At 43.4% G+C, this 25,751-nt stretch overlaps 2 protein-coding genes across 8 annotated transcripts in view; one reads left to right on the top strand and one right to left on the bottom strand.

Moving 5' to 3' along the window:
* Positions 1-19,486, top strand: part of sulf1 (sulfatase 1) — a 68,928-nt gene extending 49,442 nt beyond the window's left edge. For 2 of the 5 annotated variants that reach the window (XM_038727575.1, XM_038727566.1), the window contains exons 5-19: positions 1,540-1,709; positions 4,403-4,553; positions 4,656-4,831; positions 5,016-5,144; positions 5,737-5,793; positions 8,000-8,126; positions 10,447-10,660; positions 11,244-11,490; positions 11,606-11,702; positions 11,844-11,938; positions 12,089-12,160; positions 12,963-13,135; positions 13,290-13,432; positions 13,636-13,759; positions 17,181-19,486. In XM_038727575.1, coding sequence (XP_038583503.1) covers positions 1,540-1,709; positions 4,403-4,553; positions 4,656-4,831; positions 5,016-5,144; positions 5,737-5,793; positions 8,000-8,126; positions 10,447-10,660; positions 11,244-11,490; positions 11,606-11,702; positions 11,844-11,938; positions 12,089-12,160; positions 12,963-13,135; positions 13,290-13,432; positions 13,636-13,759; positions 17,181-18,136 — 2,931 coding nt within the window. In that variant the 3' untranslated portion in view covers positions 18,137-19,486. Of the gene's footprint in view, positions 1-1,539; positions 1,710-4,402; positions 4,554-4,655; positions 4,832-5,015; positions 5,145-5,736; positions 5,794-7,999; positions 8,127-10,446; positions 10,661-11,243; positions 11,491-11,605; positions 11,703-11,843; positions 11,939-12,088; positions 12,161-12,962; positions 13,136-13,289; positions 13,433-13,635; positions 13,760-15,362; positions 15,397-16,385; positions 16,437-17,180 lie in introns of all 5 variants that reach the window. The other 3 variants (XM_038727588.1, XM_038727592.1, XM_038727584.1) reach the window with 3 other exon arrangements.
* Positions 19,487-20,796: 1,310 nt separating this feature from the next.
* Positions 20,797-25,751, bottom strand: part of LOC119909397 (solute carrier organic anion transporter family member 5A1) — a 40,947-nt gene continuing 35,992 nt past the window's right edge. For all 3 annotated transcript variants that reach the window (XM_038727604.1, XM_038727611.1, XM_038727622.1), the window contains 4 exons: positions 25,389-25,548; positions 24,774-25,015; positions 24,617-24,681; positions 20,797-23,113 (listed from right to left, as the gene is read on the bottom strand). In XM_038727604.1, the coding sequence (XP_038583532.1) occupies positions 22,656-23,113; positions 24,617-24,681; positions 24,774-25,015; positions 25,389-25,548 (925 nt within the window). In that variant the 3' untranslated portion in view covers positions 20,797-22,655. The remainder of the gene's footprint in view (positions 23,114-24,616; positions 24,682-24,773; positions 25,016-25,388; positions 25,549-25,751) is intronic.

Genomic DNA, 25,751 nt, shown 5'->3' with positions numbered 1-25,751 from the left:
GTCATGAAGACTCAAAGCAGCCAGATGTGATATCCTGGTGTCGTCAGTGCTAACAGAAATTTTCCATGGATGAGAGCTTGAAATTAATAGACAACTCCTCATCTACAAAGCCACAACGCCCTGCTGCATTTACAGTCAAACCACATACATTGTTATAAAACTTAAAATGTCAATTCAAATATATGAAAATCATTGGGAAATTTACCCATGTGTGGAAGAGTTTTAATTACATGACTGCCACTTAGTACTAATCATCTCCAAAGGGTTCTGGGAAAAGTGATACTCTTCACTTCCATGACCATTTTAATAGCTGTTGGCCAGGCACTCCACATGACACTGTCACTTCCCTTTGACCTGCCAGAGCCCTTAGCTGCCGTGGCTCAGATTTTGGAGGGCTGGTAACACAGATAAATCAAATATGGCAATATTGCCATGTGCACGCAATCACCATCCTCCATGGGCATGTGCAGCCGCCAGGCCATTAAAGCTGGCCTGCCTATAAAGCCTATTAATAGAGAAAGGATGAATCAGCCAAACCCACTTCTGACATTTCAGGGAAATCACCCTTTAGCCTTTTATTCTGAACCTGGCACTCCCTTCCGCATGTTGTATGCCAAACAGTTGCATGCCAAAACTGCAGGTAGAATGGTTAATCTACTGTTAGAAACTTGGCAAATGCTGTTGTGATTTCAGTTCAGGGTGTGACCTACCGTACATTTAAAAGAGAGGCTCCACCATGCCTGGAATAAAGGTTTTGATAAAATGTTACGTCTGTGGGTTTTTTGATTTGACAATTTCATATTTCCTGATTCTAAGCTCTTTACAGTAAGTGACACGTTCATTCATTCAGTTGCCCTCTCTTTGCCTGTACCGCAGTGTAAAATGTGAAAAACAGAGTTTAGGTCTTAGGGAACTTTTGTCTTTCCCATCTCCTGTACACAACCCAGCCCTTTTCCCTGGTTCTGTTTTGTGTGTTCCATTATTTCTCAGAGTGAATCAGTGAGAAGGAAAGAAAACACATGTTAAGAGAAACAGGATAGAATAAAATTAAGCTAAATAGGAGAAAGAGAATGGATGGTCTGGAGAGGAGTAGAGGGTGGGAACTGTCATAACAACATACCATTTGAGAGCGCTAGGCTCCTCTCACCATCAAGCGTTGTCACATTCAATAGTGGAGCGATTCACTGATGAGGCAACAGCCCATATACTGTATACACATACACACACAGACTGAAGCGCATGCTCACATTTCCACACGCACACACACACATGCACTGGCAAGCTGCCAGCTGTTGACTCGACAGATTGGTAGTGTAGTGTACTCAATGGCCCCAGTTCATATCCCCACTGGCCCCTCTCCATTCAGTTGAAAATGACTGGATGAGGGAAAGCAACATGGTGATTGGACTGCAAACGAGTTTTATCAAAGCTCAAATTGTTTTGCATTCCACCCCCAATTCCACCTTCTCGAGATGGGATTTTTAGCCCTGCAGCACCTAATAATTTTTGTTTATTGGTGGTATTTGCTCTATTTTCCAGGACTACTTCACAGATCTGATCACCAACGACAGCATCAACTTTTTCCGCATGTCCAAACGGATGTACCCTCACCGTCCTGTGATGATGGTTATCAGTCATGCTGCTCCTCATGGCCCAGAGGACTCCGCACCGCAGTACGCTGAGCACTTCCCGAATGCTTCGCAGCACATGTAAGTTACACTCACTCACATTATCACACACGCGCAAACGCATACACTCATCCGAGTTCCTACACAGGACTTTTAACCCTTTAAAATAATGGAAAATGAATGTGGGGCCCATATTTAGGGATTATATACGCAGTCATTACAGCAGCTTTCCTCTACCATCGTATAGAATGTTTCTTGTTAACATCCAATTTGAGTTTTTATGACTTAGTGTACCTAAAATTATTACAGTGCTCACGCCCCTCAATCCCCAGTGATGACAGGTTGCTTAGAAGCTGCTAGGGTCAACGACTCGGCAGCCGTAAAATCAAAATGATTTATCATCCAAGAATAGCTGGGACACAGACCATCAAGAAGATCAGGCATGGCTTTTTTACGGAGCACTGTCCTCATGCCAAGGCCACATTGGCCTCCCACAACTCTCACCCCTGGGTTGAGGCAGCGCTGCAATACTCAGGGTTGCTCCATGGCAACATGCCTTGCCATCTCTTGACAGGCCCTCTAACAGCCTCCCAGAATACACTACTCCACTGGGTAGGGGGAGGGATGATATTTTAGAGATGTTGGGTTCAAGGCTGCAAGCCTTTCCTTTCACTTTCTGTCCACTTAACATTCCCCTCAGTCTGTTTGCCCTACCGCTCTGTCGCTATATCTGTATATCTCTGTTTGCGTCTGTCTCTCTATTTATCTCTCCCTCGGTGTCTCCCAGTGTCTTGTCTCATTTTCCCATCCCTTCAGCGCTCTACCCACCCTTCCCTACCCTCCTGTGACGGACTTCCTGATCCTGTCCATGTCAATCAGTAGCTTCTCCCCGCAGCTCTTGGGACGAGAGGAATGCATTGTGTGCTTCGGAGCACCCTTTGTGACATTATTCATTTATTTTTAGTTCAAGCCTCTTGGTGAAGGGGGTGGGGCTGGGGCCCGTGGGTGACTAAAGGGGTTGCCCCAGTGATTGTGTGTAGGTGCAGTGTGTGTGGAATATATGATGTGGTTACTGTGGCAGCACAGGTGGTTGGTATGGGTGGGTGTTTTATTTTGGTGTTTGTCGACTACACACTTCCATAACAGAAAAACATTTTTTTCCCACTTGCGGATGTTGTGTTGATGTTGTCTGGTCTGCCACTTTCTGTCTTTGCAGCAGATGCAATGTACCTCTAATGCGTAACACATTGATTTGGGTAGAGAGTATGTGGCAGTAAAAGAGGAGCTGCCTCATAAATCATATGAGTGTCTGTACTTTTAACAGCAACAATAGTAGGGGAGAGTTTTAAGTTAAGTCATTAACATTCCTCACTGAAGGTGTTTTTACCCTGTCTCTTAGATGTAAGCCAAATTTATTTAAAACACTATAGATGTGGTGCAGTTTCTCAATGGCATGTCTCTCTAAATCAAGGAGTGAATGGAAGTTATTCTGGGCGTAGCTCAACAACTTGCTTTAGGGAATGTCTCTAATCCTCATGCGGGATGTGTCTATGTTAAGTTTTGTAAAGTCAAGAGGCATTGTGGGCTGAACAGTGGACCCTGGGTTGCTGTAATCCAGGACTAATACCACAAAACATGGACCTATATGTGACAGGTGGCAGGTGTGACCTCTCCTATGGACTGGCTTCATTCCACTGACCTCTGCATTCCTGGTTCCCTGGTGCCCAGGGCCTCATGCCTTGGTGGCCCATTGCCCAGAGACAGGTTCCTTTGTGGGGCTTATTAGACCGCCTGGCTAGGTGGGTGAAGAGTTCACCCTTTACACAAAGCAGGCCTGAGGAGACGAGAGCAGAAGGCAGCTCACTCAATCGGAGCAAAGCAGCTCCCATAGCAGGTCTTCATTATCTCTACTTTGTCCAGCTGCTGCTTATTCTGGGGTAGAAACCTGTCCATTTATAGTTTTCTAGGGGTGAATTGCTTACAGTAGAAGGTAAATTATTGTTTATTGTCACATTACATTCCAACACTACAAAGCTGATTTGGGGGCTAACTACATATGCTTGCAGTTTATTAATCATATATTATTGTGCTTTGAAATGCAGAAACTTTGCAGACACCAAGTCACCTTCATATATTAGTATATCTCCCTCATTTACTTTCCAGGTTATACCACAGACAGGTGAACAGCCTTTCTGAGTTATAACACCACAAACAAGACTGCTTCTCCCTCCTTCTTGCTCTTTATCCACTCTTGTGATTCCCCCCCTTTCCAGTGACCATGACTTATCGGGTTTATGGTCAAGAAGTTGTTGCAAACTTGACTTTGGGGCCTATTATTTTCTTAAGCATGTGCCAACCCTCAAATGACTTGTCTGTGCCAAGAGCGCAGTGGAGCAAGGAGACTCTCGTCTCTGTGTGAGGGGAGAGATGGTCGGAGAAAGGTGTGGAAAAACAGCTAAGGTGCTGGCTGCTGATTATTAAGACATTTCCTTCAACAAACAGAGCAGCTATTGATGCATTTCAAACACAGTGGACAACTGCGGCACCTGTTGCTGAGCAGTAGTTTGTGAAAAGTAGTAGACAGGTGTTTTTTGGCATCTTAAACGGAGTCTTCATAGCTGTTACGTGCTCTGATAACAGACATACAGAAATATTTTCTTACTTCTGTGCGACTACATCAGGCACACAGAATACATGTATGCTCTATCAGTGCTAAAGAGAGGCATTTTTTTTGACATGCCTGTCTCCTCTCTCCCTCCTTTGTGCCCTCCTAGCACTCCCAGCTACAACTATGCCCCAAATATGGACAAACACTGGATCATGCAGTACACAGGCCCCATGAGACCCATCCACATGGAGTTCACCAACTTCCTCCATCGTAAGAGGCTGCAGACACTCTTGTCTGTGGATGACTCAGTGCAGAAGGTAAGGTTTTTCAGGATTTTAATATCTGTTCCTCTGAGTGATGTAGTTACTGTCCTGGTAGTACACTGTCTGTCTTGTCACGTCACTCATTTTGCTTCACAGGTTTATGACATGCTAGAGCAAACTGGAGAGCTGGACAACACTTACATCATCTATACAGCAGACCATGGCTACCACATTGGTCAGTTTGGATTGGTCAAGGGCAAGTCAATGCCTTATGATTTTGACATCCATGTGCCGTTCTTCCTTAGAGGACCCAACGTAGAGCCAGGAGCAGTGTAAGTCCAAACAACAACAAAAATCAATATTAGTTTCTTTGCTTACAAATTGCATTGTCCCCATACTGTGTGTACCATGATGTTCTTTCTCTCACGTTTGTTTAGGTTCCTTGGTTTTGTTAGTTAGTATCACTGTATGCATTTCAGAAGATTAAGTAAACTTTATGTGTATGTGCTTCTTCAGAAACCCTCATCTGGTGCTGAACATTGACCTAGCTCCCACGATCCTCCACATTGCTGGCCTGGACACCCCTCCAGACATGGATGGAAAGTCCATCCTTAAGCTGCTGGAACAGGAAAGGACTGGCAATAGGTCTGTATGGATCTGTCATGCCATGCTGTAATGGATATTATGTACAGTAATTGCACAGTGTGCATGATATGTGCAACAGTCCTATTCATTTGACAGTATTGAGCAAATGCACATTTCTTTAGCCAAAATAATTGCTTTTACTCTAGCTGAGCACAAAGTGAGTTCAGGGCAATTTGGTGGATTTTCCTTGGCTGTGGGACTGGGACTCACTGAGGTTCTTCTTATGAAGTTTCCTGTAGAATTTGTTTGCAAGTTGAATCATTTGTTTCCCCAGCAAAACCCAACTGCACAATTGTTGTCCTTAACTTGGCATTAAAAAAAGCACCAACAGAAACTGTTGATATACTGTATCTGCACTATTGGGGGGGGGGGGAATCTGTCACATTGGAAAACATCTCCAGAGGAACAGAAAGAACTGGGACAATTGATTTAATGCTCAAAGAACATTTACACCATTCCTTTGAACCCACAAGGTCTTGAGCTCGCTATGATGAAGATAATGTTGGCTAGCTGCATGCCCGACATGCTGTAGCTGATGGTGAGTGCTTAGGGCATATGAATTCTATAAACTTTTTTCGTTTTGTTTCCCCAGATTCAAACCCAACCGGAAACCCAAAGTCTGGAGGGACACATTCCTGGTGGAGCGAGGGTAAACTGGGGTTCTTTATTCCCTTTCCACACCACAGACACATCCATGTCATTGCAGAGCATTGTCTGTCACACAAACCTGACAAAACATTTCAATGAACCCGAAATGTGCAAGGCTCAAAGCACGCTCCCTCTTCCAGCAACACAGCCGCCTTTCCCAGTTATTTGTTATCTGACAGACATTTCCTGACCACACTTGGCTTGGAAGGCGGTGGAAGAGGTTGAAATATTCCAAGTTGTTTGGTAAAGCTATAAGCGGCTGGCCAATTATGACGGTTCACGTAAGAGGCGCTGACACATGTGTAACCAGGTCATTTGATCATTTACAAGAAAAACAAGCAGAGTCTTTGTCTTCCGAAGGGGCCTTTCATATATTGAGCACATGATCTGGGCTCGAAACCTGACTTAGTTTGCTGTTCATGCGTTGGCAGAGACGGATGGAAGATACATTTCAGTAACATGGTAGAGCGAGTCACACGCAAAATAAACAAAGGCTAGCCAGGCTCAGGATGATGTTACCTGACAAATGGCTACAAGGCTCACACTCAAGTCACCAGCTCCCCCAGTGTGGAATGCAGCAGCCACTCTCTATAGCCAACGCTTGACTGTTTCCCCAAGACTGTTTTCTTTGTAGTGCACGCGATCGCATACAGTATGTGCTCTCTCACAAACCCTGTCAGGTCTTTATTTAACCTTTCCTCTGCTGCCAGATATATGTTGTAGAAGATGATGCCTCCAATATGACAGCCTGCTTTTGTTCACTTAACATGTTAAGCTGTGGTAATGCCAGGGGTACACTGACAGAAGCCTGACAACTTGGAGAGAAATAATCCCACCAAGCTTGTTTTTACATGATACAGGTACCCAAGGGAGGAAAAAAAAGGAAGAAAGACATATGGGCATCCAAACGAAGGGGGAGGGAGCCGTAACAGTGGTTGAGGCCAGATTGTGCTGGCAGCATGTGTAATGATACTGTATATTACAGTATGTCATGTTCTCCCATACAGCTGCTGTTATTCCCCCCACTATCATTTCCTCACAATCCCTATTTTTTTTCCAAATCGCTGGCTTGGCCGTCCCATCTCCTTTCCACTTATTTGTGCAGATGTTGACGCAGTCGCTGGCAAAAGAGCAGACATATGCAAGAGTATAAAAGAAGCATTAGTTGGCTCTGCTACCACACAATACAGGTCGGTATCCTGCTAGTGTATGTTTGTCTGGTCTACAGACTGCTTCCTATGAAATAAAAATACTGTGACCTTTGACCAGCAGGGGCTTTAGCTCTTTCAATCCATTGCTCCATTAATCCACACTTTTTATGAAAGCTGTCAGCTTGTGCGCTTGTCTTTAAATGCTGAGGTTAGCCTCCACAGACATCTCACTCTTGTTACTCAGGCGCAGATGTAGAAGCACATACACAGTAGCTAACGTTTTTTTGTACCATTCTCTCGCTGGTCATGTGATATGCTCTATGATTTAATATCCTCACATGACCTTACAGTACTGTACCTCTAAGCCCGTGAAATTCGGACTGACAGCTGGGACTGACTGTGTTGTTTGACAATCCAATCATCTACGTAATGTAGTCGTCAGGGAGTGACACCCACAACAACTGTTAGCTCTTTAATCGCCCTTGGCTAAAGGCCGGAGACTATAGCCAAGCCCAGTGTGTGAACATTGGCTATTTTCTCCTTGGACAGAGTGCTAGACGGGATCGGACAAGACAACGGCCCTGCTCTCAAAGGGGTAAAGGTTGTTCTGTGCTTCGTTGTCGCCATCATTCGGTTGGCTGGTCGCGAGCTGCCAGGGCATGTTGGCAGAGAGCTGGGGACAGAGCGAGTGACAGGGTTTGGCACTGCTTTAGCAGAGATGCAGCCAGCCCTTGTGGTGGTGGCAGAGGAAAAGGGAGCAGGGCAATTGAGCGTGATGCCAAGCCAAGGTCAAAAAGCTTGACCTGAAGCTGAACACTGGAGTGAGGCTGAGCTGAGCTCCATACCCAGACCCTCTGGCAAACTTACAGATGCTGTATAACTTCATTCAACCCATTCACTGACTGTGACAGAAAGTGAAAAACAGGAAACGTAAACTGAATAAAACTTAAATTCAGCTCACTTAAGTTCAGTAATATCTTAATAGTTTAACAGTGTATTGACTCCTTGAAAAAGTCTGTTGATTCTAATTTTCCTCTTAATTCTGTTTACGTGCAGAAAAATCCTGAGAAAGAAGGATGATTCAGTGAACACTCAGCACACCAACAGCCTGCCCAAGTACAAGAAGGTCAAAGAGACCTGCCAGCAGGCCGAATTCCAGACACCCTGCGAACAGCCTGGACAGGTAAAACAAACACACCCATGTGCACACAAGTATACAGCTTATTTCTGCAATGTTTTGTGAGTAGAAATTAGTTCCTCTGTTATCCACTAAGGAAAGTATCTTCAGCACTTTTCTAACAGTAAGAAGTAAAACTCTTAAAGTGACCTCCATTGCTGCCTGTTGAATTATTCCACAGACCCACAAGTGAAATAGCCATTTACAGAACATAAGTTGGTTCATAATTGGACCCTTTTGCACTATTATGTGGTGCATTAATTTGTTGGTACTTCTCTTTCATCTGTGCCCATTAATTTTCTGGCAGACCAACAGCCAAGTGCTACAGTATGTGGCCTTGGAGCACACAGACCAGAACAATACAAATTGCTACAAGTTTCAGGTAGCGTTAAATGACAGGCAGAGTTTCTGAGGGGCTGACTAATGCAATCCAGATCCAGTTTATGGTCACATAAATGTGTGTATGTAACAATCAGTTATTAAAGCCAGCAATGGAGCAATTCTAGTTAAGCTCAGCAGTGTGTGTTGTGTCACGTGAATGCATGTGAGTGTGTGTACAGAGAGTATGTGTGTGTGCGCACCTGTAATAGTGTGCAAAAGATGTGTAAAATGTGTCTTGTAGCTGTAATCATCTACAGTATGCATCATAATAAGTAGCTGCATAGCACGAAGAATAAGATTTGGTTATAAATGGCCTGTCTGGCATGATTTAACACAGCTTCCCAGTAAGCAGCCTGAGAGCGTGAGTGTTTTTTACTAAATTACAGGGGAAATGGTGCTTACACGCAGCAGGCCAGTGCTTCATCTCTGCTCTTCATTTTGTTCTAATCTCTCTTGTTCCAGCTCCTCCACTTCTGTTGTTCACATGCACACAGGAAAAGCCTTATAAAAAGAGCATGGATCAATATCAGGATAAATATTTTATGTCTTTAAATGCCATCTAACCACCACAGTGTCGCAGACTAAAAAATAAAAAACTTGGCTAGAACTGAAGCATTGTACTGAAAAAGTTAAAGGGATCTTCAACAAGGACATTAAACCTCAGTCTTGAACCTGATTTTGGTTGGAATAAGAGTCGTTTTGTTTTTGAAAAGCCTTAAACGTTACTGCCTTTTCAACCTGACCGCATGATCTTGGTTCAGACAGACCAGATTTTTCTAATAGCGCAGCCTCTGTTGTGTTTTTTTTTTTTCACAGAGCTGTTGCGGCCCTCTTACATTCGATCATGTGATAATGTATGGGTTTGTTGTGGGTATGCCGGATTTACCAAGGACGTAGAGAAACCTTTGTTACTGTATGTTTCTGCGGGTAGATGACAGTGTGAGTGACTTGTGGTACTTTGGGTTTTCCACTTACTGCTCATTTTTCAGCTTACATGGTCATCCACGTCTGGTCCTAACCTCCCCCTCCCCTCATCCCTTCCTCCCCCTAAGTTTCTCTACCATCTCTGCTGTCCCTGCTGCTGCAAGTGCCTTTAAAGTACTCACAGGAGGGAGGGCGAGGGAGAAGGATAAAGAAATCCCTGAGTGACTATACATCTCTCTCGCTCTCCCTCGCGTCTTGTCTGCTGCTGATATAACTGCTCTGTTAGGGCCCGTAAGCTCTCCGTCACTATTTGAGCCATCCAAAAGAAACCTGATCTGCCTTATGGCCCTTTGTGTGGACTCTCGTTCCCACACTCCCCGCTGATCATCTGCACTGCGCTCTGCAGATGTGTCTCTTCCATTTATGCGAGGCCTAACCAGCAGTACAACTCACAGCAATTAGCCTCAACTTTCTTTTCCTAGTGAGAATAGACGTTGAGAAAGACATGGAGGATGCAAGTGAATGCATGGAAATGTATTTACACAATTGCACTGGTGATGCACTTGGCACAGACATACCCAGCGTGAGAGTGATGGGGGTTTCCACTTTTTTTCGAAACATCAGACAGACCCAGTACATCTCACGTGGCTGTTTTGGTTTATCTTTCCTGCTGCTTTTAGATGCCATTATATCTTAAATCTCTCCACAGGCTGAGATTTGAGATATATCTATCAAAAACACGTGTTTCTTAAGGAGTTTCACAGATCACAGCAAAGCAGAGGCTCTACCTGAGATTAGGTTTTTAATATTGTTGACATCTATAGAGCTTATTAGCTATGCCAGACAGAAGAATCTGTCCATTGCTAAAGTAAAATGGAAATTTAGATCAAGGACACTTTGGTTTGTTCTGATTTCTAGGAATCTACACACAAAAAATAAGTTAGGAGATAGAAAGCTCGGAAGAAGTCACGATGGAACATTATTTCTCCCAGTTTACTTCTGCTTTTGTTGTTTTTGACAGAAGTGGCATTGTGTGGAGGAGCTCAAGGGCAAGTGGAGGATACAGAAGTGTAAAGGTGGTTCAAAAGAAAGCTCCAGGAAGAGGGCCCGCAGCCTGAGGCCCCGCAGCAGTTATGACAACAGAGAGAGGGGCTGTGACTGCGGAGACGGTGTCTTCAGATCCCCCAGAACGGACCGCCGCTCCCACCGACAGTTCTCTTCCTCATCAGGCCAACGTGAGTCTACAAGAATCTGTGATTTCTTCATCTAATACTGTATAAGAAGATAAAAATCATTTAAAGTGATGAAGGACTAGATATGTGTAGGGTTGTTTCAACTCAACAGTAGAGGATCTGGCATGGGCCAAACTGCTTCATTTAACAACCAGGCTTTGGTTTAACTTATATAACCTTGTACTGACGTCTGTCTCTCAATGCCAGTTGGAGAAAAGAAGTCTGCAAAGTCTCAAGACTTGATTTCCTGAAATGGATTATTTATGCTCTAAAGGAAGACAGATGCATGGAAAAGGCAAACATCCTGCAATAAGTCCTGCAATTTGTTCTGTGGAAGTTGCCGTGTGTGTGTGTGTGTGTGTGTGTGTGTGTGTGTGTGTGTAATGATGGGATTGTGGTTTCGTATGGTTTAATGCCCTCTAGTGTTGCTTAGAAAAGATGCAACTAAAGTATGATCGGTTAGACCTTGGGGTTTAAAAAACTGAATTAAGGAGTTATCGTCAATCAAAAGTATGCTAAATTAGTAAAATGGGTGCATAAAAGCATTGCTTGACTCAACTTATTAAGAATGTATTTATTTTTATAGGTTATCGGCCACGTTTTGTCCACACCCGGTCGACCAGGTCTCTGTCTGTGGAGTTTGAAGGTCACATATACGACGTTGATCTTCAAGCAGATGATCAGTCAGCTGTCCGCCGCCGCGTCATCTCAAAGCGCCACCACAACCCAGAGGACCCAGAGTTTGATTTGGGATCAGATGATGGTTCAGAGGAAATGCTGGCCGATGATACCAATGCAGTGGGATACGCAAACTCTGTGAAGGTTACCCACAAGTAAGAAGGCAGCCTCCCTTAATCTTTAAAGCATGTCTCAATAATGACTTCACTTCTCACATGCATGTAAAAAGAGCAGTGTATGATGTTAGGGGTTTCTTTGCATCTGTTTCAGGTGTTTTATTTTGATGAATGACAGCGTCCATTGTGAAAGAGAAATCTACCAGTCCTCCAGAGCCTGGAAAGACCATAAGAGCTATGTGGACCAGGAGGTGAGTGTACAAAGCTCAGACAATAAGCCTGGCACTCTCTTACACACACATCTTTCTCCATGTTACTAATTGTCAGTGGTCAAGGATCTGGCATAACAGATTAGAGATAATTGAAAGTATTTCTTTCTTACGTCATTCCAGATTGAAGCACTTCAAGACAAAATCAAAAACCTCCGCGAAGTAAGAGGCCATCTCAAGAGGACGCGGCCAGACGAGTGCGACTGTGGGAAGAAGAGGTTAGTTGTTTAAATTTCACCTTAAAAAATACGTTTAGACTCTATAAGACTCTATTACTGGTTTGAGGCCTTATGCGAAACCTTATTGTAGTCCACGCCTGAAAAGTTTTCTGTCTGGTCCTTAGTCTCTTTCTCTGTTTATAAAACCAGCTATTATAGCAAAGGAGACAGAAACAAGGCAGAGAGATTGAAGAGCAGGAATGATCAACTCCATCCATTTAAGTGAGTTTCTCCTCCCCTTTAATTGTGGGTTTGCCCCATTTAGAGTCACCCCTCTGCTTGTTAATGAATACTGACATTGACTTGCAACTGATCAAGTGTGAAAATACTGTATGGTATTGTGCTGTTGCTGAATATCTGCACGGTCACTGCATGTCCAGTTTAAACATAAAACTCACCTTCATTTAGATGACTTAGTAGACCCCATATGACCAGTCCAGTGTGTGTGTGTGTTATATGTGGACTATGATGTGTTGAAGATGTTTGTGGCCCTAATACACAAATAAGTTTCTAAAGGAAGCATGTTACCTAGAAACATTCATTCAGTGTTTGATGCCTGAATGTAGTTTTAATGACAAAACAGATGAATGGTCAGGGACCTATTTTGTGTGTTTGTGTCTCTGGAAGTGATTGAGTTGCATGGAAAGAGAAAATGACTCAAAAGAGGGGAAACCAGTCAATTCCTCAAACACAGTGATCAACTTGCACCAGGAAACATTGGGAACAGATTATGCCAATACAAAGCAGCTGTTTTTTGGTTGTTTTTTTTTTGCAGTGCCTGTTTTGTGTTCAGGCAGGGAGGAAGAGGGGACAGTGGCTAGAATGTCATCCCAGAGAAAATTGGACGTAGTGAGAGCTTAAACATAAAAGTAAACAGAGTGTCACATCCTGGCAATCGGCGGTGCCTTCTGGAAGTCCCCTCCAGATCCTCCGCCACTGCGGTTACCGGCATTAGAGAGGGTAGGGGCTGATGTCATCTTTGCATCGTGCTGTTTTCTAATTCTCTCCTGTTTCTGTCCGACAGGGAGGCTGCGCAGGAAATAGACGGGAAGACCCAGTTGTACAATGAGATCCGGAGGAAGAAGAAGGAAAGGAAGGAGAAGAAGCGGCAGAGGAAGGGCGACGACTGCAGCCTGCCCGGCCTTACTTGCTTCACACACAACAATGACCACTGGCAGACTGCACCCCTCTGGTCGTGTATGTATATCGACATTGTTGATTGTTTAATCAATCAAAATAACACAAGTCAACTTTATGACTTTATATAAATATGGTTAATGGTAAAATCTGTTAAGATATTCTTCAGTAGTTGCAGTAGAACTGATTCCAATGAATCTCTATTACTGTCCAGTGGGTGGATTCTGTGCATGCACCAGCTCCAACAACAACACCTACTGGTGCCTGAGAACCATCAACGAGACCCACAACACACTGTTCTGCGAGTTCTCTACTGGCTTTCTGGAGTACTTTGACCTCAACAGTGACCCGTACCAGGTGCGTGAACATCTGCCTACAGCCCCTCAGCTGTATCTCTTGAACCGTTTTCATTGGTCCCTGCATTAAAGAACTACTCATCTTGTTTGTTTCTATGTGTAAACAATGAACTGTGATTTAATCACGTGCTTTCTTTGGAGACGGATAAACATGCAAATACAGCATCATGACACTAAAACACAATTTCCGTTTCACCTGTGCAGCTGACCAATGCAGTGTATGCAGTGGATCGGGAGGTACTGAACGCGCTGCATGCCCAGCTGATGGAGTTGAGGAGTTGTCAAGGTTATAAGCAGTGTAACCCTCGCCCAAAGGGCTTGGATGCAGGTAAAAATGCTCCCTTTCAGCATGTTTATTGTTCCTATCTGCCTGTCCTAAAATGGATGGATATATGTTCTGTTACACTGGGATTAGTGGTAGTTGTTATGCCAACAGCGACTGAAGCAAATTTTGCTCACGGAACAACGAGAGTGAAGCGGACAGATGATTAAATTTGAAGTTGAGTTGAAAGTACACTGAAATAGTAATTGACTGGCTGTATAGTAATAGTGATGCTTCATAGATTTCAGTCTAGGCTTCTGCTGTGTTCCAGATCTGTTTCAGTCGCAGTGGTGTGTGTGTATATCTGCATGCTGCATGTGTTTGGGGATGATCCACCTAGTGACGTATGCGGAAATTTCAGGTGGAGGTCAAGGAATCATGACACACAGTCTTGCGTGTCTCCCTTGTTGATGTGTGTTCAGTGTTTTCTTCACGATAAGACACACACACACACACACACACACTCTCTCTCTCTCTCTCTCTCTCTCTCTCTCTCTCTCTCTCTCTCTCTCTCTCTCTCTCTCTCTCTCTCTCTCTCTCTCTCTCTCTCTCTCCCCTCCCCCCCCAGCCCAGGACCTTCCACTCTGCTGGAATATTATCCCTGTTTACATATACTCACTCCTAGCGGTTTAAATTATAGTATTATACAAAAAAAAGGCCATGTTACAGTTGGACGCCCTGGCCATCATCCCTTCTGTGACTCACTGAGTGTTGGAGATATTATTTGGAGGATGCTGTCATCACTGCAATTGAGGCTGTCATTTTATCTGAGCCTGTCATGCATCGCTGCTGTAATCAGCCACAATATGTTTCTTTTTACTACCGCCACATGGTCCGAGCGTCCTTGCAGAGCAGACGTCCCAGTGACAGAGGTGCCTAACAAGTAACGTCGTGATGACCAAGGCCTGCAGCGTTTGTGTGTGGCATGAGCTGGCTGCGTTGTTTATGTCCCCAGGATAAAAACTTAATGTCTGTAATTACCAGCTGGAGAGTTGAGCACTGGAGCGGCCAAGCTGCTCTGAGAAAACGGATTGTGTTTCAGTGCTGGCACGCTGGACTTGTCAAACACATGCCAACACATGTCACATAGCAGCCTAAAATCTCTTACTCGCACTGGCTGCCCTTGCTCGGGTATGACGCCATGACCATGAACCAATGAAATTGCTGTTGTGGTTACATCAAGTGATGTTTTTGTTGGAGGGATAGATTATTAAAATTTAACTGGTCCGGCGAAATGGATCTAGCAGTTACTTGTATCTATTTATGGAGGGTGACTTAACCGTCATTATCACCTAACTGGATAACCTTATGTATTTTGCTTTGAAGGGGAAACCCTGTTGAACTCTACACCTCACAAACCACTCAACTGGATAAATTCTCATCTCTCCATCCAGCCCAATAATATGATCTTTCAAACTCCTCCCGGTTTCCTTCAATTCAAATCCAAATCTCTTTTCTATTCATTCTGACCGTGCAATAATCGCATTTCTCCATAGGCAGTGGCAGCTGTGCATGAAGACATCTCCACTGTGAATGATCTATTTATTTCCCTCCCACATCTCCTTGAATTAAATCGTTAACAATCGATTGCTTTTATTTTTCTGATCAGGAGGTAAAGATGGAGGAAGCTATGAGCCACACAGGTATCCACTTTTTGTTTCTCTTCAGTGGCTTTTTTTCTTTAACATCTGCATGAGCCGAATTTGCCTCATTCCCACTAATAACATCCATCCATGGAGTGCTGGCACTCAATCTGTGGCTGCATGCTGGGGGCACGCTAACAAATCATAACAGATGATGTTTTTCTCTCATTAAAGCAGCTTCATTTGTTGTCACCTCTGTGCACACAATCGGTCTTCACTTTTATCTGCTGTGTTATGTCAGTCTGCAGTTAGCAGTTTGGATATTCTCTTCCACATATTTTCACACCTTTTGCTTGAGAGTGCAACATTTACAGCAGTATTAAAATCTAAACTCAAAGTTGATCCTTTTGTAGCTATTCTCATGATAGCATGGCTAAATAAGAAAGTAAAAGTCATGTAAGTGAGCTTCTGAATATGTGCTTCTACTTGAGACCCACCCAAGAAGAAAGTGCACGTGAATGACAATGCATGATACTGTACCACCACCACCACCACCCACATGCATCACATTGTACATGAAAGCTAAAAGGAGTAGTTTGACATTTTGGGGAATTATGCTTATTCGCTTTCTCACAGAGAGGCAGATGAGAAGATTGATACCTCTCTCACGTCTGTACGCTTGAATATGAAGCTTCAGCCAACAGCTAATTAGCTAGCTGTTTTCCCCCCTGCTTCTAAGCTAAGCTAACTGTCTCCTGTCTGTAGATTCATACATGCACTTAACAGACAGACACGAGTGTTATTAATCTTCTCAGAAATAAGTAAAACGTCAAACTATTTCCTTTAACATCACCCCGAATGCCATTTCAGCCATATCCACAAATAAACATCGTCACATTAGTGTTCCAGTATAACATTCCATTCAGATACCTCTCACATTTGCTCATGGCCATTAGCTTGTGGTAGAGTGGACACTTGAGTTGCTGTGACCTCTCTGTCCTCCCACTGACCTCTGCCTTTTTGACCTCTTTCTGGCACCTGCTTACCAGGCAACAGCAGCATCGAAAGTGGTCAAAGAGGAGACCAAGCCTCTCCTTCCTGTGAGTCCCTAAGCCTACATGTCAAACCATCTCTAGCTGCAAGTAGTTACAAGAAAGCCAGTCTCAAATGGAAAGCCAACCTAAAGATACTTCTTTTCCTCAGTTTTTACTTTCAGACTGAGCTAAACTCTGTTTTAGCCTTTTGCTGCGATATTCGTTAATTTACCTCTTTTTTTTTTTTCCTTTTTTTTTTGCTCATAGCATTTTGAATTCCTCTATTTGTTTCTTTTTGGGGGCTACACCATTCAGCAGCAAAGTGCATTGTCTTATTTTGTTTTCCCTGGGCATCTTCTTGTTTTGCTGATTACCTTTTTTTCGTTTCCTCAGCTTTTGAGTGCTTTTATTTCAGGTTGCCTCACTTTGCATTTCAACGCAGCCCAGGCCTATCATTAACTATGCCATTACGTTTTTCCTGTGCAGCTCAGTATCTTAGTCTATCATGATGGATCATTAAATATTTTTTTCTTTTCAGTCTGTCCTTCTTTATTGTGAATTTCTAAGACAGCATGTGTTTGCACTACTCATGGCTTGAGCTTAGTGTGGGTGCTGTGTTTTTTCTAGTTTATCTAATGCTGCTCTGAAGTGTGTGTGTGTGTGTGTTGCTTGGGGCTTCAAACCCCATGGAGCTGGCTGCTTTAGTGAGAGCCAGAGGCTGGGCATGACTGCATGGTGTCTGAGAAAACTTGAAAAGCGCTCCCTGTTCTTTCACATCCTTACAGTCGTCTGTTTCTTTCTTTCTGGCAGCACACAGCCAATATGGGACGGACGACAGGGTTAAGCTGCCCAACTTGACAGACGAGGAGGTGAACTGGCAGGGACTGGAGGATCTGTATAGCATAAACGAAAGCCTTTACGAATGTAGGCCTGACTACAGCCCCAGCCCAGACAACTGGGTCAACTTCCAGAAGGATGTAGATAATATGTTTGCACTGCTACACGTTTTTAACAAATTCAACCGAACCCAAGAGCTTGATGACTCCAGCCTGCCAGAGCTGGGCTCCGGGGCCGGGGGTGGAGGCCTTGAAGAGAGCAGTGGAGAAGAGTTGGCCTCAGCCAGCGACGTCTGGCCAGGCCTGGCCACAGGGATTCTCCTCACCACCCCCGCCCCCAGCAAAACACCGTTAGCACCACCCACACCCGGGCCAACACTGGAAAGGAAACTGCAATCTGTTGTCAACGACCTTCCTGAGAGGCTTATAGACAGACTTGGAGTGTCAGTTGTGTCAGCATCACCGGTGGCGCGATCGTCATCATCACCAGGTCCAAGAAGAGACAGAATTATCCTGCAGAGCGACATGTGGGCGCAGCAGCTGGAGGAAATGGAAGGAGAGACATTCAGCGGAAACGGACTGACAGAGCTGGAGACACGACACGGCAACCTGCTGCGCACTCACAACAGCCTGCAGGTCCAGCTGGAGCCGGGCCTGGACCGTGGAGAGGAAACCAGCCCTCATGGTCTTGGCCTGGACCTCGAAGAAGAGGAGGACATTTTCCAAGCCCAAGGCTACCTCCCTTTCTCCCCACAGACACTGAAGCCCAAGGTGCAGGCCAGCACCACCAGCAGCCCCCCCACTGCACAGACTAGCACCCCACAGAGTGTTGGGTTGGTCCTACGCGCGCTGCCTCAGTCGGCGCGGCCCCTCACCTTGGACTACGAGGGCAGCGGCTCTCTGCCTCAACCCTCCAATCAGACCCTCTGAGGCAGACAAAGGCGCTGGCCAGCTAGCCAATGAGCTGCTGGTCACCACAGAGACACAGACACACAGTGATTGGGAGATGAGCTTGCCAAGAGCAATGGCAAGTGATGCCACCTCAGTCAGTCAGAGTTGTATAACGAGTATTAAAGTTATTGTTTATTTTTTTACAGGTGCCTACATTTATTAGTAAACAGTGTTGTGTTTTTAAAAAAATATATATTTAGAAAAGAAAAAGACTTAATGCAGCTAAACTTAAGTGTTGGGATTAAAGTTATTAATTCCATATGAACAACACCATTGAGGTTTTTTAATATATGTTTTTTACAGTGTGAGTGGTGAAACCATTTCAACATCTGAATGAGTAGCTAGCATTAGTCAGCTTTTGGTACGCTCCAGTCTTTAAAGAATCTATGTCATCAACCTGCCCAGTCACTGGACGCTTCCTCAGTTCAGTACACATTCACTATAAACATAAAGGCAAAATTTGGCCCCAAATGCACTTTTGAACTTTTCCACATTACAACTTTCGCCCTCCACTGTTTGGATATGAAATTTGCCTCCATTGTAAAATTAATTTTATGAAATGATCATATCTGATTACTTTTTAAAAATAAGACTGAAGTTACAGAATCAACATTAATACACATCTGTTTGACAAATAATTTAAAAATGAGCTAAATGGGAATATTTTTACCTCCACATAGTATCAGACAGTTTTGACAATCACGGGGCAGTTTAACAGTTAATTTTCTGATGGCTTGACATTATCTGAATTATCCAGCCGCAACAAACACATCTGATACTGAGCTCACTATTTACCGATTAGTTGCACCACTGCACCAGCTCCTACATGTTTGTCACTGGTCACAGTATTTTATTTTTTAACATGAGTGAAAATGTTCTTACTAATCACAAGCGCATGCGTATGGGATCACCAGGGGTTAGAAAATGTTAATTTTGTAACTTTTTGGGTGGAAATGTCACCCACTAATCATTTGTATGATGTAGAGCTTTGATAATCCAGAGTATAGTGATGCATGGGGCCAATTCATTTTGAATGTGCCTGTTACAGCTTCGTCTATGACCATAATGTCAGTAAAATAATCTGCAGACCTGGCCTAAAGTATAATGGGGTCAGTGAGGGCAAAATGTTTAACCTTTCTGCCGGTGGTTCATCTCTGTTGGTGGTTGTAGAGTTGGTGCCTCACAAGAGCACTCGAGATGTTTGAAAACTGGTTCTGCAAAAGCCTGATGTTGTCCTTTTCTTTCTTGACAGTGTGTGTAGAGGTGTTAGAACAACTCTGGTTTCAGGAAAGCCGTGAAGCCATTTAAGAAATAAACCTTTGAACCTTTCCTGGTGATGTTTCAGTCTCTTTGAACAACACTCTGCAATAACTCAAATAAGCCAGCCAAGTCGATTTTTTTCTCCCGTTTTTTTTAATGACAAATATCAAGTATTCAAGGCATTTGTAAACCAAGCGTTCACAAACATCAGTTATACTTCTGCTCTGGAGGAACAAATGCAATAAGCGCTCAACTTTCAGAATATAGCTTCTGTTCTGTCCAGGTAATGCATTTTCATTTGAAATACTGATGAAAGGAAAATGTGTTAAAACAAATCTACAGGCAACTTTAAGTCGTCTGTGTCAGTAGTAGTCCAGGCATTTGAACAGCAGGCCACTGAATTCCAAGTAGTCAGTAGCAGTACAGTAAAAGGCAGACAGCCCTGCATTTACTGTGTCTAATGATCAGTGTGGCATTACTGTATGATTCTCGACCCATCCCTGCAAAGAGTGCACGATCTGGTTCACGTCACCTCATCGTTGAGTTCTGTGTATAAAAGCCAATTTCCAACCTGTAACTAAGATATCACAAATTTGACAATACACATAGCTGTTAAATCCCTGTAAAACATGGCCTTGAGATTATTACTTTTCTAAGATGTGAACAATTTTTTATTCTGATGAAACAAAATGCAAATATTCCTGAAACCAAGCAGTATAACATTATGTTCTGCCTAGCAAGGGAGTCACTAACTAAAAGCTATAGAGAGAGTTTGCAAAGTTCAGTAAGTATAAGACGAATCTATTTAAAAATTTTTACTCAACATTTGGTATTTTATCAGAACAGAATTTCATAAGCAGCCATAACCGGATCAATAATCCTAAACTGGAATTCCTTTTTTGAGACTGTGATAAATACGGAGCACTAAAGGAAGGATATAGAATCATTACAGATGGAAAGAAGGGCATTCTGGGTAGCGTAACTTTGGCATTTAACTGCGTAGTCCGCTCGACAGTAACAAAATACATCGCAATTAACTAACTCATGACGGAAAGTTTTTTTTTATTTTTTTTTTTTACAAGCTTTAAGTCTTTTTTTCCCCCTCTTTTTAATTACAATGGGTTAGTTCATAAATATTCTTCTAACTACGTGTGCGCTCTATAATACGCTTCATTTGTTTCATCAGTATTTACACGATGAACCGCTTATGAATATGTCATTTGAGGTACTAAGTCATAATACTAAAAGTAGTCGCTGCCATTACCACGGCGGAACACCCTGAATCTTGGCCCAAAACGTTAACTTTTAAAATGTATTACTCACTGCATCAGATTCTCCATTCCTTTGCAAACCTTTTAATAACTAAAACAAAGTCGAACTGATCAGAATATTCAGTACTTTATTAGACTCATCTTTTATTCCCCCCCAGAAAAGAAAACACTCATAAAAATGTGGTTATTAAAACATGTACCACGGATATGACTTTTTGTATGCACCTAATATATATCGAACAAAGCTTTTATTTTTTATTTTTTCCTCTCCATATTACCACTTTTTCTGTTTCCTCTGCAAACACTACCTGTCCTATTCAAAGGACGGTAAATAATCCATAAAGATAATTTAGAAAATAACAAGAGCACAAGGCAAAAGGAAATTAGACGATTCTATTAAAAGATGGTACCTGCTAACAGTTAAGGCTCATTTGTGTCATATAGTGAATGTTCCTTCACCACCAAACTGACAGTTTTAGAATTTGTCTCAGTCACATGAACGGCAGCAACACATCGTTCAGAGACAGCAGGTTATCTCTTGCTCAGGTATATCTTTGGAAAACTGGAGTGCTAAATTCGATGCAGTGATTAAGTTTAACAATTAACCTTTTAACCAAGAATTTCATAGTAGTAGGTCTGACAAACATTCACTGGCCTTCTCACAATCCCTGTCCACTAGAGGCCCCACAAACACACCGGGAGCTGAATAATCGTCCGATAACCCTTGCTGATAAAATTAGGTTCACCGTTATTCATGCTTTCCGCACTACTTATTTTAAAAGCCTAGACTACTAGATAACTACTATGTACATCTGATGACCATTAGAATGGAGAAGCCATTACAATACAATGCCAAAATTATGCAGCGTTTGTTGTTGATTGTTGCGATACATCAGATACAAAATATTTTTACTTTGATAAAGCTGTGTTTAAAAATCAAATCAAATTTGTTCAGAAAACAGCAGTTTTGCCACATTTTCTTACATCTCTGTCATGTTTTCCAGTTTCAAGTACAATCACACCTTTTGGACACAGTAGCTTCAGCACATGGTCAGAGATGAGATATCATTCTTGTTCCTTTCCCCTGTTATGACACATTGTCACAATAAAATAGTGTGATGACGTGTAATGAAATACAGATATCTTGCTCACTGATGAGAAGTAATTTACCGCTGTAACATTGGTGCTTTAAGTTACATGGTTACCTTGCAGAGGCGAGAGAAGCGCAATGACTCGATCTCTGTGACAACACTTAATGCTCCCAAACATGAAAGAAAAAAAAATAAATAGCAGAATACTGTCACTCAGCTGAGGGGATAGTGACTGGCTTTTTCAGTAGCTAGCATTTACCCTGGTAGCTAGCTTTGTATACTGGACTGGCCGAATCAGCCTGAGAGGCACTGAAAAAAAATCCCACTTGTTAATTCTAAAGGTAGAAGAGGCCGACATGCTCACAGCTAAGACTGTGAGCAGACAACAACATGGTGGTATGTGTAAATTGAGCAGGGAAGAAGAAAGAGCTACAGGTGTTGAATACAGAGGGAGCTGTACAGTACTGAGAAGGGAGGAGCTGTACACAGGATCTTGCATAGTACAGGTTTGTCAGTTGTGCTTTTGATGCCGTGTTGATGAGGACACATCTTGTCTGTACAGAGATTTTAATGCCCCGCCTTTTAAACAGTAGCACCATGTGATGTCTTTACATCGTCCGAACCTTGAAGTCTGACCTTCTGGGTGGATGCTGTGTGTGGCTGCAGCTGAAGACATGGTCAGAATAAAAGAACATCTGTCATGTTAATATAAATAACAATGAGCAGCCCTTTAAGTATGGTGGGCGCACCGGTGTCTCTGCCAGTCAGCCCCACAGCAGCTGTGGAGCCCTGCCTGGTGTCTGATAGGTGGAAAGCAGAAACTCAAACAGGAAGGCACATGTCACGTTGACCCCCGGGAGAAGGCTTGGTGCGCTTTCAGACCTGGGCGGAGCCTCTGTGGTGATGTGGCAACAGGATGGGCGGGGTTATTGCTTTGAGGGCATTGCCGGGGCAGCTGAGGCTGCTGTGGCCACGGTTGAGCAGCAGGGCGGCCGGCGGGTCGGGCCGAGGCGGGATGAACACAGGGCAGGAGCGGGTGCGAGCGTGGCTTTTCTGGCCCCCGGCGTGGCAGATGAGCTCGCTGACGGTGCCCAGCGGAGGCAGGTGCTGGCGCCAGCGCTCGGCCCGGTCCTCCTTGTGCTTGATCGAATACCAGGTGAGAAAGATGAAGATGAAGCCGACAAACTTCAGGCTGGCGGCCAGGCCGAAGTAGACGAAGCGGAACGAGGTGACGTCGTACTCCCAGCAGGAGCCGTGCACGCCGCAGTCCTGCTGCCACAGCATGCAGGTGGTGTCGATCACAGCACCAAAGTAGATGGGCGTGGGGATGTAGGCTGAGGAAGTAGAGAGATGTGATAAATAACTTGATCTAGTAAACAAACTACATACTCCAGTTGTTTGAATCTATAGTGTGTTCACACTGCAAACGTGCCAAAGTTAAAGGCCCTGAAAACCTAGTTTCTCAATAAATTTTTTATTATGAGGGGTCCAAAAGTGCTATTTTCTTCCAGATTTGGAACAGTTTTGGTTATTTCCGTGTTTGTGTTCTTGCATTTCTCAAAATTTAAAGTGGACGAAGCTCAGCTGGAAAAAGGTGATGTAATATAATTCCATGAACCAATTAGTTTAGCAAAATTTGTAGGTCTGTGTGGCTGTAGTTTGATTGACACTGCTGGCAAGATAAGCAAACAGCCCTACAAATGTTGCTAAACCAATTGGTTCATGGACTAAGCAAATTAACTTAAGTGTTTTGATTGTTTGCTAATTTAGTCATAAATATTTAATCTTATATAGAAATACTTAAGATTTGATATCAAGTTTTCAAGGGCTTTAAGTATGCTCCATAAAAGTTTTTAGTCACTTTATTTGACGCCGGCCAGTGCAAATACTGTATCATTTTCTGTTGCAATACAATGCAGTAAATTACAATAATTTCATATATACTTGCTACAAAAACACAAAAATATCACAATTTGTTTATAATGCATACAATGAATCTGTCATGGGATCAGGATATGGCCCTTTAATGTAGCACCATCATTCCACCACTTGGTGGCAGCATTTCATGCAGATCAGTAGCTGCTGCGATGCATGAGGGGTCATGCATCTCAGTGAAGTGGACAAAATATTACCAAGACCTTTTAAAATAATGAATCCAACACCATTTCACTACAGCCTCAAAAATTAAGTGACTTCAGCATACTTGCTGGCACAGTCGCCACACATAAAAGGAACATATGTAACTTTATGAAAGCAAAATGTATTGCAGAGCTGTCGCATAGTATTGCATCAGATTGTATAATTACATTGATAACTCAGATTTTTTAAATCTAACTGTTTAACTGCATAACCATCACAAGTACAGACTCCCTCCTGCCGCCCATACACACATCTTGAGATGATTTAAGGGAAGTGATGTGACAGCTTTCTGTTCACACAGCCATACCAAGCAGATCAGAGGCATGTTAGGGCAGCGCTTACTAACCCTAAGGACTTTTCTACACTTGTCTACACAATAATCACAGAGGTCCATTGCAGTGCTGCATCCCTGCTCTCTTTAAAACTGTAGGGTGTTGGCAAGAGAGAGAATTAGAGCCACAGAGTGTTGGAAAAGTGGAGAAACCAAGAGACTTGTCCTGCTTAGCTGGCCTTTACTGTCCAATTATTGTCCAATTAGAAATACATTAAGTTCACTAAATGACACCCTTTGCTTTCTGAAAATAACCTTTAACATCTATTCTTTATGACCAAAGTAGATACAATAGACAAGAGATTATAATGTTTCCCAGTTCCAATATGTTTTCCATTCATCATAGTGCAAATATTCATGAACTTACCAAGAGTTCGGAGCAAGACGAACTGCATCCCAAGAGCAAAAGGCCTCTCTTGTTCATCAACAGACCTGAGAAAGGAGAAATGGCATGTAAACGATACAGGATGGGGCAGATGAATTAAACTCTGGCAATGACTGGCATAGGTCAGGCTCCTCCTTACCTTAGTGTGACGATGATGGCGGAGGGCTGGGCACAGGCGGTGATCAGAGTGACGATGAAGAGGAAGATGAGGAAAGGGATCAGAGTGTTGCAGGTGCGGTCGCACTTCCCCAACACAGCGTAGCCGTTCTCGTTCAGGTAGGTTTTAACAATGACCAGCTGTAGCTGGTTGACCTGGCCGCCTGAGGACGGAGTGATGACCTGTCTGCTCTGCACGCAGCCGCAGTCGGTGTAGTTCCTGATCTGTAGTCATCAACAACTGGAGTAAATCCTACTATACACTCAAGATAAATTGACTCAAATCTGAAGCTAATACCAATTAAGAAAAGTCTGATATGAATGCACACAGACAGACTGGGTGGCACCAGCAATCAGTGCAATCAGTGATCTGGACAAGAATCTAAAAAAAAAAGTTGTTATAATTTCCTATCTGACATTGTTGTGGAGTCTGACACTTCCTGTGACAAATGTACGAAGAACAGGTCTTTGTGTATTCATTATTCATTAGTCATTTTCTATTACATGATGTATGAATGGCCACATAGCAGTTATTCTAAGGCAGGAAAACAACAAAGCTGTGAGTGTACAGAGTGCATCAGTGTGTGTGTGTGCCCACCACGGTGCTGTCATTGCCCACAGTGCTGCATCCAGCCAGACAGGGGTTGAAATAGGTAATGCCGTCAGAGCCGCAGACCGGAGCGTACTCATGGATCCTGCAGCCACAGTTCACGTTGCAACTGCCCGTCAGGTTCCTGTGGGTCATCGTCAGGGTCGGACTGCACAGACGGACACAGAAAACCTTTGTTAACAACAAGAGGGACCCACTGTGTCCGTTTACTGGACCACATTACGACAAAGCTGAACTTTCAAGGCTGGATTCTTGGTGCGGCTTACTTTTGTTTAAAATATTTACATATAAGAGGTTTTCATGTCAGTGCAGGGGCTATGTGCTTCTTTGTAACTCTTGTTTTTCCTTGCC

The sequence above is a fragment of the Micropterus salmoides genome, unplaced genomic scaffold (assembly GCF_014851395.1).
Source record: "Micropterus salmoides isolate LMB-PRFRI ecotype aquatic unplaced genomic scaffold, ASM1485139v1 Ms_hic_scaffold_1, whole genome shotgun sequence".
NCBI lineage: Eukaryota > Metazoa > Chordata > Actinopteri > Centrarchiformes > Centrarchidae > Micropterus > Micropterus salmoides.
Note: the sequence above shows the minus strand (reverse complement) of the source record. Positions and strands in the feature narration are given on the sequence as shown.